The 14,621-nt window shown below is 38.0% G+C and overlaps 2 protein-coding genes across 2 annotated transcripts; both read right to left on the bottom strand.

Moving 5' to 3' along the window:
- Positions 1 to 241: 241 nt before the first annotated feature.
- Positions 242 to 9,122, bottom strand: LOC131774451 (organic cation transporter protein-like). The gene is made up of 10 exons (XM_059090469.2): positions 9,013 to 9,122; positions 6,860 to 7,147; positions 6,187 to 6,415; positions 5,301 to 5,499; positions 4,094 to 4,303; positions 3,160 to 3,294; positions 2,483 to 2,580; positions 2,143 to 2,254; positions 1,674 to 1,746; positions 242 to 823 (listed from the first exon to the last, which is right to left on the bottom strand). The coding sequence occupies exons 2-10, from the start codon at positions 7,142 to 7,144 to the stop codon at positions 662 to 664; spliced, it is 1,503 nt and encodes a 500-aa protein (XP_058946452.1). The 5' UTR covers positions 7,145 to 7,147; positions 9,013 to 9,122; the 3' UTR covers positions 242 to 661.
- Positions 9,123 to 10,344: 1,222 nt separating this feature from the next.
- Positions 10,345 to 11,441, bottom strand: LOC131774439 (adenosine receptor A3-like). The gene has a single exon (XM_059090448.2). The coding sequence runs from the start codon at positions 11,439 to 11,441 to the stop codon at positions 10,389 to 10,391; it is 1,053 nt and encodes a 350-aa protein (XP_058946431.1). The 3' UTR covers positions 10,345 to 10,388.
- Positions 11,442 to 14,621: the final 3,180 nt, after the last annotated feature.

Below are 14,621 nucleotides of genomic sequence, written 5' to 3' on the forward strand. Positions count from 1 at the left end.
AAGGAGGGGACAGGGCGAACGGGAATACTGGCGAACGGGAAAACGAAGCAACGTGGGAACGAGAAACGAAGAACGAGGAACGAGGAACGGGGAACGGGGAACGACGAACGGGGAACGGGGAACGGGAAACGGAAAACGCGGAACGGGAACGGGGAACGGGAACGGGGAACGGAGAACGGAGAACGGGGTACGGGGTACGGGGTACGTATGATTACTAGAGCTTAAAGACAATTTGCGCGAATAAATTTCAAAGCCCAACTTCAACGTGGGTATCATATGTATTGAAACTAACAAAGGATAAATAAAGGATGACAAAGAGTCGCAAATTTTTACACACCAGAAAGAAAAAAAAAACATCTGGAAAATTTAGGGTTCCCACGGAATCTTAAATACACAATTCACACACGTATAGGTTTAAGCCTCAGCGTTTAAAGTTGATCTTAAAGCCATCAAGCCAAATAACAATTTCCCCAAGTAATCTTTGGCAACAGCAGGCAAATACACAACAATTTCATAAGGGGAGAGAATGGCGAACAAAATCTTGAAAAAAAATTAAAATCATAAGCTCAATTTTCCACGATGGCTTTCTGTGACGTGGTTGCCTTAGATTGGGCCGTAAGAATACAATACATTAAACAAGTTTTGGGGGAGCTTGCGTAAACTAAGCATATGCAGGAGGTATTCGAGACATTTCTTCTTCCTCTCTCTTCACTGTCTCCAGCGTCGGTTCATTTTTGGTTTCTGGTAGCGTCAAACACAGTACCCCAGCAAGCAAAGCATTTGCACCCATAATAGCAAACGGAAGCAAGCTATGAACACGATTCTATAGAAGGAGAGAACAAAAGTGAATTTCAGAGAAAGGCAAACGCTACCGAAAAATAGATATGTCAAGAAAAGAATTTTAAAGCCCTTAACACGAAAACAAACTTCAAGGATATGATAAACAGCATTTAGTTACTATTTGAGTTCGAAGTCCGAAGTTTAGGTTTGCGATGAGTTTCCAAACAACGACTGTTTTGTCTAACTTTCATAAGTGGACGTGCTTAGTTTGTCTACTGACCTTGGATCTACACAGAGTTCATGTTTTGGCTCACTCAATCAAAGATAGATTCAGTCGATCGGAAGCATCAAGTACACTGTTGTTCATTTGTGAGATTCTTGTAAAAGTGCCTAGGTCACTGTTCTAAGAGGAGATGTTTAATCTTCCAAGGTCAGTCGGCCAGCATATTCGCTCATTCCCCTTTGGTAGTGAATATATAAGTATGTACTTTACAGTTTACTTAGCAGAATGAAGAATCAATTAGAAAGACAGATTGAGAGTCTGAGATATGGTAATGATCAGTCAGTCAGAGTAGTTGAATGGAGGAGAGGCGTGAATTTCTTGTAAGTATAATTGTATTTTAGAAAATCAAGAGATTAATTAAGACTGAAAAAGACAGTTCGAAAGAACTTGGTGCTTTTCGTAAAAGCGTGTTGCGGTCTGCAGCTAGTTTCCCTTTCATTGCCACCCAACACATTCATGCAAATGCTAGAAGCATGACAGATATTGCAACCACAGGAAAAATGTTTGACGAAGTTATTCTGCCCTCATCTGTTTTTTCCCAAAAAGAGTAGTAGAGTGCGTGGATGAACCTACTAAATATATACAGAATCGCATTGTTTTTGTTACTTACGGTATACACTATAAACGGAGAACACATCGAGCCAATACGGGCGGAAGCGGTCGATGTTCCTACACCGATGTTTCTGTAAATAAAAATCACCGTCATCATCATTCTCATCATTCTCATCGTCATCATCAACGTCATCAATACCACTAACATCGTCATTATCATCGTCATCGTCATCGTCGTCGTCGTCGTCGTCATTATCATCATCATAATACATCCTCTTTCTTACCGAAAACAAACGAAGATCAAAGACGAAAAGCGAATAAGATACTAGACGGCAATTTTACTCTCATATATTTCACGTACATTGTTTTTCCCTACATATGAGCTCGGAAATGGAGAGGGAACTTTATCCAAAGCATACACGTTGATACTTGGATCGATTTGAAACAAACAGATAAAAAATGGAGGAGCATTTTACGGCTTATTGTAAAACGTAAGAGGGTAACCTAATAACAGCAAGATGGATTACCTAATGGCAGTCGGAAATAGCTCTGCTGTATAAAGATATACTCCGTCAAAAGATATAGTGATGAAGAATTTTGCTACAATCATGGACATGATGATCTTACCAGCCAGCGCGCCTGCAACAAGACATAATTAAAAGAAAGAATGAGATAAACAATGACAAAATTCATGAAAAAACAACTCAGAGTGATATTTTCTTTAGTCTGTTCTGACCGTTTGTTCGCCATCCATGGAGTAATTCTCTATTCCGTGGACCTCATGAAAAACCTCGGTAACAGTTTTTCACCATGTGGACCTCCCAGCCGGGAAATAACAAACCGTATTGGGATACTGATTATTCTCACCTTTGCTGCCACCGCCTTCACTTTCAATAAGTACGGACGCAAATGCTCCAATGGCGGCCAAGATCAAACTTGTAATAATACTTTTCTTTCGACCAAATCTACAAAAAAATTTAAGTTGCTGGCAACAACAATACACAGGATAACCGAACCTGTTAACCGAACCTGATTCCTTTCCCAAAATAAAAACAAAAAATTGTTTGAAAAATAACAGGGTACTCGATATCAAGACTATTACAATGGGTATCAAAAGTAGTTGGCATAGTTCCCCTGAGTAGGTGGTCAATAACTTTCCATTCACCATGACAAAAACAAAACTTGTAATTCAGCCACCCATAAGCTACCTGAAAGTCCCCCCTTTTCACCTCAAACAATGTTGCAATAAATAAGTGATCATTTCAAGCACCAGGCAACATTGAAATGGGGGAGGGGTGAGAAAGTTATATAAAAACTCCAAAACGTAGTAGAGCCTATACCAAGACTCTTCTAGTTAAATATAATTGCAATGGCCAAAGCCTTGATTTACATGGTTATTTTCTTCCCAAAAAAAGTGAAAACTGAGTAACGTCTCTAGTGATCTTTTGACATTTCTCCTGTTCTATTGCAACCATGACAAAGTCAAAATAGGCAAAAGTTTGATAAAGCACGTCCACTTCATGAAAACTCTATGTTCCACGAACCTGTTAAAGGCCCATACGCCTGCTGGAATAGCTGGAAGTTCAATCAGGCTTGTCAAGAAAAAGTTTAAGTAGAAATTTCCTCCAATATTGGGTGCACTGAGAAAAACTCCATAATAAACCAAGGCATTAACAAACCTGAAATAAAAAAAAAGAAAAAAAGATTTCTCCCAGAAAATTATTCTTATGGAAGATGAAGGAGTTGCCTGTGTATTAGATCCTTGCGTTTGCAAAGATTTCTGGGATCGCCACAGGGCACACATTGCAAGTTGCCAGCAGAAAATTTGTGGCGAAAGGTTGTGTCGAAGTTCAGTTAACGATTTTAGAGAGAGGTCAACGATTTTTTGCCGCTGTTTTATCAAAAACGAATTTGGGTAAAATCTTTGCTAAACCCCAGGATCCTATTATTGGCAACTCATTCATTTTTCGCGGATTTGTCATAATACTCCGTGCCTCCCTGATACCTCATAAGGTGAATGAATAAAGGGGGTAAGTTTCTATAGAGACTGTGGTTCTGCGTCGGTGGGAGAGTAGAACAGGGTAATTTAGTATTATCAAGTGAGTTGATAACTTAACTTGGCCACCGTTACGATTTTAAAAGCTGACTTTTCGACCGTTAGCCCTTTGACGAAGGGCTAACGCTCAAAACGTCAGCGTTTAAACTCGTAATGGTGGCCAATTTACGTTATCAACTCACTTGATAATACTTAATTACTTTGTAAAGTGGTTGTTGAGCGCCATTACCAACTGAGTCACCGAGCCCCCTAGCAGGACTCGATGCAAATTATGACTTACTTCATTTATTGTGAGGGGATGTTCATAAGAGGTAGTACATCGATGATTTTATACCGAGCAGCTTGATATGAGTGAATGTACTTATGAATTCACTTCATTTGCTCTAATATTTTAACTTTATGAATCAAAATTACACCTTTACCAGCAATACCACGACAATAAAGTTTTCTTCACCATTTGGCGCGACGAAAACAGGTCACACACATCACCTAATCTGTCATCATCGTCCGGTGCTTGCAGCTCTCCAACAGGCATGGACGTTTTGTTGACCCTGGCCATTCTTCGAAAAATAGCCTTTGCATCTTCTGTTCTTCCCTTCACCATCAACCATCGTACTGACTCGGGTGTCAGACTTAACAAACAAAAAGAAATGTTCAGCTCAGTGCTCGTTCAATCACTTTTTTCTAAAGATATAAAGTCGCCGTCCCTTGTCGACCGCGACGTTTCGGTTGTTATCACTTTAATCATCATAAGCCTAAATGGCAGGTTCCTTCTTAGCCGTTATTTGGTCTCGTCACGCATCGCGCCCTCTCCCTCCCCCAACGGCTGCTTCAATCACTGCTTCATTCCTTTTCCTTTGCTTTGAATGCGTGGGACCGCCACGCATTCGAAACCTTAGTGTTGCAACAATCACAGCTTGCCTTTTAGGGGAGGGAGCGCTCTGCGTGACGAGACCAAACAACGCATTCGAAGGGGACTAATTAAATGGTGGAATCGCAACTTCTGAAGCTCGACAACCAAAATTTGTGAAGTATGACCGATAAAATATTCAATGATTTTTCAAATGTACTATCGATTTCCTGTAGAAACATCGGCTGAAAGAACATGGAGATTGTATGATGTTTAATTTTATTTTCCAAAACGAATCCAAATCATTTCTCTATGAGTTCTAACACTAGTGTCATACTACACCGATTAGCATGATAACGGGTCCGGTTTTAGTTTTTGTAGATTTTGCAAATAGTTTTTATTGCGCATAAATAAGTTTCTATAGAAAAATTAAAAAAAATGGCAAAAATTTACTACAATCAACGTATGGGAATTTTGAGTGAATTTGTTTTCTTCGAATTCGGACCAACTCGAGACATCTATGAACTACGAATCATCTACCGAGTACCTCATATCTGTGATACTCCTCGTGCTGGTAAATTTGAAAATACTTATTATCGTTCGGCTATACATGATGTCCAGTTTGAAAGGAGAATCACAATAATACTCATGAGGTTTCCAGTGAGGATTTCAGCCACCCTTTTTGAACCACTAAACTTTGTTCGCGAAAAACATAATAATAATAATAATATATCTGATTCGCCGCAAAGGCAATTTTTTTCCTCTTCTATTTCACTTACAACCAACCAAGCAGCGCAGGAAGTCCAGGAACTGCAGTAACGATGGTGAGCGTCCTCCAGTCTCTGATGAGGTAAGCTATTCCAGCAAGACACATGAGAGATATGCTCCAGCAATACCATAGAGACATTCCCATCATACTGCGGTGGCGTACACCAACAAATTCAGTTACAAGGACAAAGATTGCAACGCTTGCACCCCCTGTGGAAAAAAGGAAGGAAAACATCTCAGTGAGGATAATCAGATAACGATATCCATATTTCAAGGATGATAGAAGATAATGAAAGGATTTTTGAAGAGTAATGAGTGAATAATAATCAAAAGTTTAAGCACGCAATTAAGGTTTCCTTCTCCACCCTTACAACAGTCTTTTTGCTGATACAGTTAACAAAGAGAGAAAGTTTCTAAAGAAACTGTAATACTGTGTGGGAGGAAGGTATAACGAGATAATTTGGTTTAATTAAACCCGTTGATAAAACCAAGTAATTTTGTTACACAGATCACAGTTGGTAATCCTTAATAACAAAAGTAGTTTTAAAATGTCTAAAAGTAAAAGGAACAAAGACATTTCTCATAGGCGTGACGAGGACATCTTGATCTAGTGACGAAATTTCAAACCAAAACAGCAACAACTACCAATCGGAACAAAACAAAATAAAGCAAGGAGCCAATGATAACTCGAAGAAATTGAATGAAAAATGCCTTAGATGCGGCAAAACAGGAACGACCAAGTCGCCACTGGCTTTACTTTTAAAAATGATTGGCAGAGAGGGCTGCACGAATTTTCTCGGCGAATCACAGAAAGCAGTGAAATGAGATCAAGGTTAAGACGAATAACTTTAAAACTCAATTAAAAATGCTCCATTTCCAAAACATTTCAACTCTCACCAACTCCTAAACCGACAATGATCTTGAAGACAACAAACAGCGAGAATATTTTGGGGAAGGCCGACACCAGGCTGAAGACACCGATGACGAATCCTGAAATGAAAATGGTTGGCTTTCGTCCAAACTTGTCAGTGAAAGGACCAATGATTATGGCACCAACAAAGAAACCAAGGAAAACAGCGGCTAATGCCAGGGTCCCATAGATCGACTTGCCGCACACAAGATCAAACTGCAAGACAAACAAATTAATGAACATAACGATTGCTTGGTATCAAAAATGCTTCATACAAAGTCACGAAGTAGACAAAGAAGAAATATTTAGTCAGTGGTTTCTTTCCTAAAGGAAGAATTAAAGAAGGATAAATAAGGAGAAACTTTCGTATAAAACGAAGGAGACTCATTGTGTAGTTGAGGCACTCAGACAAACGTGGTATCGCGGGAATTTCTAAAGTTATTTTGTATCGTATTTTTTAGGTTCTTAATGTAGTTCTTGAATTCTATTGTTGTATTTTTATTAGGCTCTTTGAATGTGATAGTTTATGAAAATTCTTAATGTAAATTAATAGTTAAGATACAGGGCCCCTATGGAGACCAGCCTTGGAGCTGAATGGGCTACCCTGTGTAAATAAAGTTCAATATTTAAGATATCATTAATTAATTTTTTTTTTTTTACCTCGGTAACTACAGTGGTCATCTCATCCTCGAATTCCCATTCACTCCGCGAGATGTTACATCTATGGTCGTAGTGCTCATCTCCAGAGTAAAAGCTACCTCCAAAGGTGCAAACTGAACTATTCTGGACACATTTCCAAGGAGGTTCTGCTGTTATGATGCCCGTCACCATCACAGCCCAGCCAAACAAAAGGGCGGATAGCAAATTAAATAGAATTAGGAGTCGTATTTGGAACCATCCAAAACTGCCAACCTCCTCCAACACATCGTCAGCAGAGAGAGCCATATTCTACGAATGAAATGTGTAACGTCAATTTAGGTAAATGTCACGCCAGAGAAGGAAAGCCCCCTGTAGATAGTTTTTAAAACCAAAAAAAAAAAACTAGCCATCTCAAATTTGCAATCGACGAATCATATGATTTCTATAGAGGCGCCTTTTTGACATTACTACGAGTTAATTTAATTCAAAGGACACGAACACAGTTTGTGCATATAGAAAATATTCTTTTCAAGATCATTTTGGAAACATTGTTGATATTCTTCACCCCAGACATTTTTGTGCACGTCTTAATTTGCCACTGTGGTGTTTGTGTGACCCAAACAAGAAAGATGGTAAATTTTGAGCGGGGCTGTGAGATTAATCTTTGTCACGCGCGTGAGAAGAATGACAAATATGAGAGAACCCCCACGAGGTATCGAATTTCGACCTTTCGATCGTCAAATTAATTTCTTTGTTCTACGCTGGAAATAAGCAGATAGTCTTTATAGAACTCTTTAATTAATAAGAGGTTTCCTTCCACTGTCGATATTAGTCAACGACACACAAAAACGAGTCATAGCATAGCATCACATGATGTTAAATGACGCAAACTTAAAATGCTTAGTGATCATTAATAATCCTCGTGACAAATGTTGGACAACAAGCTTCTCGAACTCCAAACAAGCTTCCATTCGAACGCGCCGCCTAATCGTCCGACTTCCACTATTAGTGATTAAGAATTTAGGAATATTATTAACTGACACCATCCGACTATTTTCTCATAGATTCTTTAATTATTCTAAGTTTGAAGCAAACCTATTTATTTATGTAACAAAACTAATATAGGCAGTACTTGAATCACTCTTCAGTTTTATCTTACTTAACCAATTGTTAACCTTATTATTTGGCGAACTTCATTTATAGTTACAACTGATCAACATTAAATATTTAAATTTTTGCAGTTTAATCTCAACTGTTATTTTTATTTCCAATCTCGTTCGAATATTGTACGGCTCGTTATATTTTATGTGCTGATTGTATAAAAGCTCAGGCTGACTTCATCTCCATCAAATTTTGTTTTCAAACTTTATCGAACAGATCACCATCGACCCTATTTGTAAAATGATTGCGCCTTCTCGATCTTCGATCCTACTTCGTAACGGGGCCATTCAGATCTAGAAACAAGAAGGTGTTAAATATTCCTCTTACGGTCTCAGTCTCACTCAATTTCACCGATCGGTGCCCAAAATTTTGAAGAAGAAATTATCCACATCATCTGGTTCGTTCTGGGCGATTAAACAATTTTCCTATTGGCAGGAAAATTGAGCAACTACTGAGAAGGAGCAGGTTTCGTGACATAAGCCATGCGAAAAAATAAACTAAATATTATTCACTCGGGAGCATGTTAAATATTCATAACTTCCATGCTTTTGGTGATAAATTTTTCAATTTAGGAATGAGACAAACACAGCGATGCCTTAATACCTTTCTTTTGGACATAACCTTCTTTAAAGAGCTGAAAAAAATATCGATATGTAGATATTATGTTTAATAGTAACGTGACTTGTTGTGTCAAGCAACAGAAGCATGTCGTCTTCTTAACCTACGATTTCGATTCGACGCGATCTTCGTCGAAGGTTGTCATCATTCATTTCAAATCACCGCATCCGATACACCACAGCATTTAGTGATAAGTTATTGCGATCAATAGAAATGTCAAAGAAATTGGTTCGCTTCTGTGGATACCAGACTGACCATAAATGGCAACCGACTAAACCCGATTGCCGCGAGATAGTTCTGAAAAGGACGACAGTGTTACAAATTTAGCCTTGAACTATCAAGATTAACGTATATTCTTCGATTATTTGTGTATTATAGAAAGTGGCTTCGCTTACCTGTAGTGCTCTTCACAAAGTTCACGATCGTTTAGCTTGTAAATCGGCTTACTGCGTGACATCTAAGGTTGGTTATCATTGGCTGCCATAGGATGGTTTTTCTTTAAAACAGAAAACGTGGGAGAAAGCGTGGGAGAGAGAGAACACGTTGCGTGACAAAACCGATGCTCAGGAACGATTGCATGAAATGTAACGCGTTACGGGCGACTGTGATCTTGTGGCATTTCAAATAAAGACACTTGACCAGAATGACAGATACAAAAACAAGTGAAAACTAAGATATCTGTATTTGTTTTCGGGCAAATTCACCCAACAGAGTCAGATTAAGCCATCGTCTCTCGCGAGAAAGAGCTGCAATTTCCTTTGTAATCATTCTTATCACACTCGCAGAATGCTGAATAATAAACAAATTAGCCTTTGCCTATTGTGGAACGTTCAAAACATGGAACAATAACAGTGTGTTAAAATTCGCGATATATTTGAGCTAAAACAAATAGGATAAAAGAAATATCACTTTACAAAATTTACAGTAGCACCTGGGTGACAGACTAGCCGTTGGATTACAACTCACATGCACGAGAGAGTCCCGTGAATATGAGCAAATCAACCACAACGATAACAAATACATACCAAAAAAAAAAAAGAAGAGATATAGGGAAAGAAGAGAGAAAAGGAAAACAAAACATGACATGAAGAAGGATGAAATTCTAGACGAGTAGAGTAACAATTTTTAATGGAAACTAGCGAAGTAACGACACGATGTCCCGAAAATCGCTCATAGCCAGTGCAACAAGGGAAAAAAATCATAGTTATGTTGCAGCACATTAAATTTATCTCCAGGGGAATCCTTATACTTATCCTTATCAACAGTGTTTTTAGGGTTTTCATTCACTAACGACTGTGAAAGGCTCGTAATATCGAACAGTCTATCGAAGCCTTGTCTAGAAAATCTTAAAAAACATCTTCCACATTATGAACAAAATATATTAAATATAGCTTTTGTCATTTATAAGTATGTTTACAGCCTTTGTTTTCATGAGGATCTTTTTTGCCAGAATATAGCGACTGAAATTTCGGATTTTAAAATCTTTCCATATACCAAAAGCTGATATTTTCTTGCGAGTTTATATTCAGGAGCTGAAATGAAAATAACAAACCATGAAGATAAAATCAATTACTGGGATAATTAAATAGTAAAGAAAAACTATATTAATCAAAAAGTGTAGGCAGAAATAATTTTAGCTTAAAGCAGAAGAACTTAATAAAATAAACAGCTAAAAAATGAAGTTTTTTAATTAAAAGTGTAAATACCATGAAGAGCCTGTGATTTCATTTTTTTCTTTCAACACCCTTTTCTGTCCTAAGTTTCAGAAACCTTAACTTATCCAAGTTCTCAATTCAGTGACGGTTTCATCGATATCTTCCATATCCTTACTCTCCTTATGATCTAGAAGCCCGCTGACATCTACTGCATGTTTGAGGGCGACTTGCAGGTGGAAGGCAGTGGTGGTAGCCGCAAGTCGTCCAACAGCCCTCTTGCCTTTGTATCCCCGTCGGGACCACAGGGCTTTCCTAAAATCCGGGATCCTTAGGCAATATAGCACAGGATTGGCAAACGAATTGCCAAAATTTATAAGATTTACGAGTAACAAAAGATTTTTATCCACCGGAATATAAACTGTAAACGTGTTTGTCACTATAAGTGGTAACCAGCAAGCTAAGGCCACAAAAGTTATCAATAACAACGTCTTAGTTGACCGCTTGCTTTCCGGACCTTTGGCATCGTTCTGGCTTCGCATGAACTTCCTCCCTTGTGTAAAGCTCTTGAAAATACCAATGTAACATACGCATATGATAATAGTCAGTGTGAAAGCGTAAGTCATCCAAATATAAATCGAAATGTGAACCGACTTGTGAAGAGAACCTATTATCACAGATGAAATGATAATCGATGAAATCCAAGTCAGTGAAACAGTTATGTAGTACGCTCTGCGGTGCGCTATGGATCGGTGCTTTAGAGGCCACCCAATTGCAAAGAACCTCTCTCCAGCGATAAACGCAGCTGTAATTATTGAAGTCTGGGCACAGACGGTGTCTACAGTCAGATAGAATAAATTTAAGGAGTAACCCCATTCGATGGACCATAGTTTAGAGTCGCCACCAAGACGATAAATGAAAAGAGGCATAGCTAAAACACCCAGCACAAAATCTGCACAGGCCATATTTATAACCAACAGGAAACTCTTCTTGCGAAGAGTTTTGTTCGAGGCAAAAACCGTAATGGTAAGCGCGTTGCCTACTATTACGAGAAATGCTACAATAATAAACGCACTGCACCAAGCAACTCCTTCGGTCTTGCTGTACGCCACAAGAAACAGAGATTCGTTCGTCCACTCGAAGAGCCTTGAACTGTTTTCCATATAACCCATTTAAAAGGAAAGGATGAACTTTAAGTGGCGAGCAGAATATTTTTCTCTCAGTTCACACCCCAAAGTGTTATGTAAATCACTTTTGCAATATTAATAAGTGTTACATAAAGAATTCAATTCATTATTGCATTTCAAAACAGTACGATTTAAACAATTTTTGGAGTAAAACTGCATATTTCGGGATATACAAAGCAATATGTACAGAGTGGACGTTATATTTCCCATCACAGTAAGATAAAATGAACTTGTAACTGTTGACAATTTTCCGTCCCGCCAAGCGTAAAAAAAAAGTAAAAAAAATGGTTAGATTTTATTATGCATGATTTTTTGATGCCCTGCTTGCTTATCACCAAAAAAAGAAACTACCTAACCCCATGTATAAACATTTAATTATCCCAGGTGGTGCTCAGTCGCCGTTTCTTCGATCACAGTGAGCGTTGGCAAATAGATTTTACAAATTTAACAAACCAAATACTACCAGCTTTTGAGCTCTAATTATTATTTCTCCTGTACACTCTGATTATTCTATCTATTCTCCTATTGTAAAAGTTTTCATGCTGATCTTTGGAGACTTACTGCTCGCCTAACAGCATGGGAAGTAGCCATACGTGAGTATAGCAAATGAAATTGGTTGGCGAAACATTATAAACATAATGATTGCTCTCTACGTGTTTCGGCTGGAAGTAAAACCTAATTCAGGACAAAATATATTCTGTCATTCTTCTCTTCTCATGAGAACTTCAAAAATACATGAGCGAATAAATAAAGACACCATTGTTTCTTCATCACCCTAATAATCATGCTTCAATGCAAGGCTACGGACAATGTCTTGTGGGCCGAGGAAACCGGGTTTCTAAAGATATCACGTATAACAAGGGCCTTAAAATTATGAATAAATAATTGCCCTTGAGCTTGAATATCACGCAATCTTCAATGCAAGGCCTCGGACAACCTGTTAAAAACCGGTTGTCCTCGGAAAGCCGGTAAAAATATATTTTCAAAGCTATCTCTTGAAACAAGAGCTTCAAAGAATAAATAAAAAGAAACTTCCCTTGTAGCTTAACTACCCAACATATCACCACGAAACTTCCTCATTCAATGCATGGCTTCAGAGGATGCCATGAGCGACAAGAAAACCTGGAAAAATCACATTTTTTAAGCTTTCTTATGAAACAAAAAGTTCAACAGAAAAACTTTGAAATATGATAGAATTCTACTGTGACTTAGAAATCCAAGATATCTTAAATGTTTCGGACAATGCCTTGTAGGCTGAGGAGTAAGATGTTTCAGTCAAAATGGTTGTCATATTGCATACGGCGCTTCTCGGCATGAAGGATGCTGTCTGCACGTGTTTGTTATCAGCCTATTGTAAGGATGACGATTTTGTTTTTCAGTCTTTTAAAATTTCTTCTTCACAAAGACGCTAGACCTTCTGCTACATTAGCCCGTTTCTTCATTTAGCTCTTTGCGAAATGACACTCTTTCTCATAACAAAAACGCCTTAACTCGAACTTTCAAGCGAAGGAAATTGAAAAAAGTTTGAGTTTGAGTTCGGGAGATCGAGTTATCGGTGGTTGAAAACAAAAAATCGGAGAACAAAGAAAATGCGGTGTTTACTGTTTTTCTATTCATGCAGCATACATTTTGATAACATTTGATTAAAGAGACGGCGAATGAAAATGAAAAACTAAGTTACTGTAAAATCCAGAACGTAAGGTGAAACAAAACGAAGCAAAGCCTTGGGAGAGGCATTGTAGTTAATATACCCAAAACCAACGAAACCTAAATTGGACTTATACGGTATATTTTTATTTGTAAGACAAAAAAGGCCAAAGATGATATGGCTGCTTCACTGATAAATGAAATGTTTGGACTGCAGTACACTGTTTCTTTTGATTTCATGAGTACTGAGAGACATGGTTTGACGTGAATTGAATTATCGAGGGTCAAATATATAGAGAATTACCTGAAGGGAAACGAAAATTGCTTCGAGTCGTCAGGAGTTTCGAGTTATCGAGGTTATCGAGCTATCAGGAGTCAACTATATTTGTATTTTTCTAGATAAGCGTTAGGAGACGCGAAAAGCATATGGTTAAGACAAAAAGCATATAAAGACGTAGTACAAAAAATGTCGAACGGTTCGTGGAACTTGAGGGGAGGTATTTTCATAAAGCACCTAAACTAATTTGAAAGGTAATTTTCCCAATTTAATCCTTTCTAATCTCTCAGGGGAAAAGCTGAAAGAATAAACGAATGATAAGCATAGCGTCAAAACAACTCTTTTCAACAAGATATATAGTTGGAATTGCGAGATATCCAGCAACTTGAGTACAACTCTGTTTTGCCAATATGAATGGACTCATTACAGGAGTAATCTTGATGAGGAAAAGTATGAAGAGGGATCCAACGACCAACTACAAGGCTTTTTAATGTTGCGCTTCCTTCATCATATGTTATTCACAATTTAACTCTAAGATAATGGGGAATTAGAGAAGTTCGTCGCTGTTTGTTTCAGTGTAATCACCTGCTCCGTGATATTCTTTATATTCCATTCAAAATCCGTAATTGGTGCCCTGCTTCTTCGTATATTTTTTACATAAATAATAGCACCTACAACGCTTCCAATCTGTTTGTGTTAAGATTATTGTCTTTATTATGTTATAATAAAATTATGAGCCGTGATCGTCTTTAGAGCTCTTCATGAAAAAATCCAGATCAATTTCCTGTCAATTCATGTCCCACGATAGCAGATTAATCTACTTTACAATTCAATTTGTCTTTTGACAGCCCCTGTAGAATTCTTTCATAACTTTACCTAATTTCCGGTTTTCCATCCGATGTGGACATCGAACAAAATATAATGTTTGATGCGCGTTCATCATCAAATCTGAAGTAAGTGCACGAAGATGAAAACTCGTTTTGAGATATCTCAGAACAGCAGCAAAGGTAGGCTAAAACCAACAACGTACAAAACGTATCAAAAAGAAACTAGTCAAAAGAAAAGGAATAGATCATGGAAGAACTGATAATGCAAGCGGCGATCTTGATATCATCCTGTTTTTCCACTTGAGAATATCTTTGTACGAATTGAATCTCGGGTGACGAGTGGTAAAATCCAAAACCCAGCTGACGCGTAAACTCCTGTTGGAAGATCAAGACTGAAAAATCAATTTGTTTTTT

The sequence above is a fragment of the Pocillopora verrucosa genome, chromosome 3 (genome assembly GCF_036669915.1).
Source record: "Pocillopora verrucosa isolate sample1 chromosome 3, ASM3666991v2, whole genome shotgun sequence".
Taxonomy (NCBI): domain Eukaryota; kingdom Metazoa; phylum Cnidaria; class Anthozoa; order Scleractinia; family Pocilloporidae; genus Pocillopora; species Pocillopora verrucosa.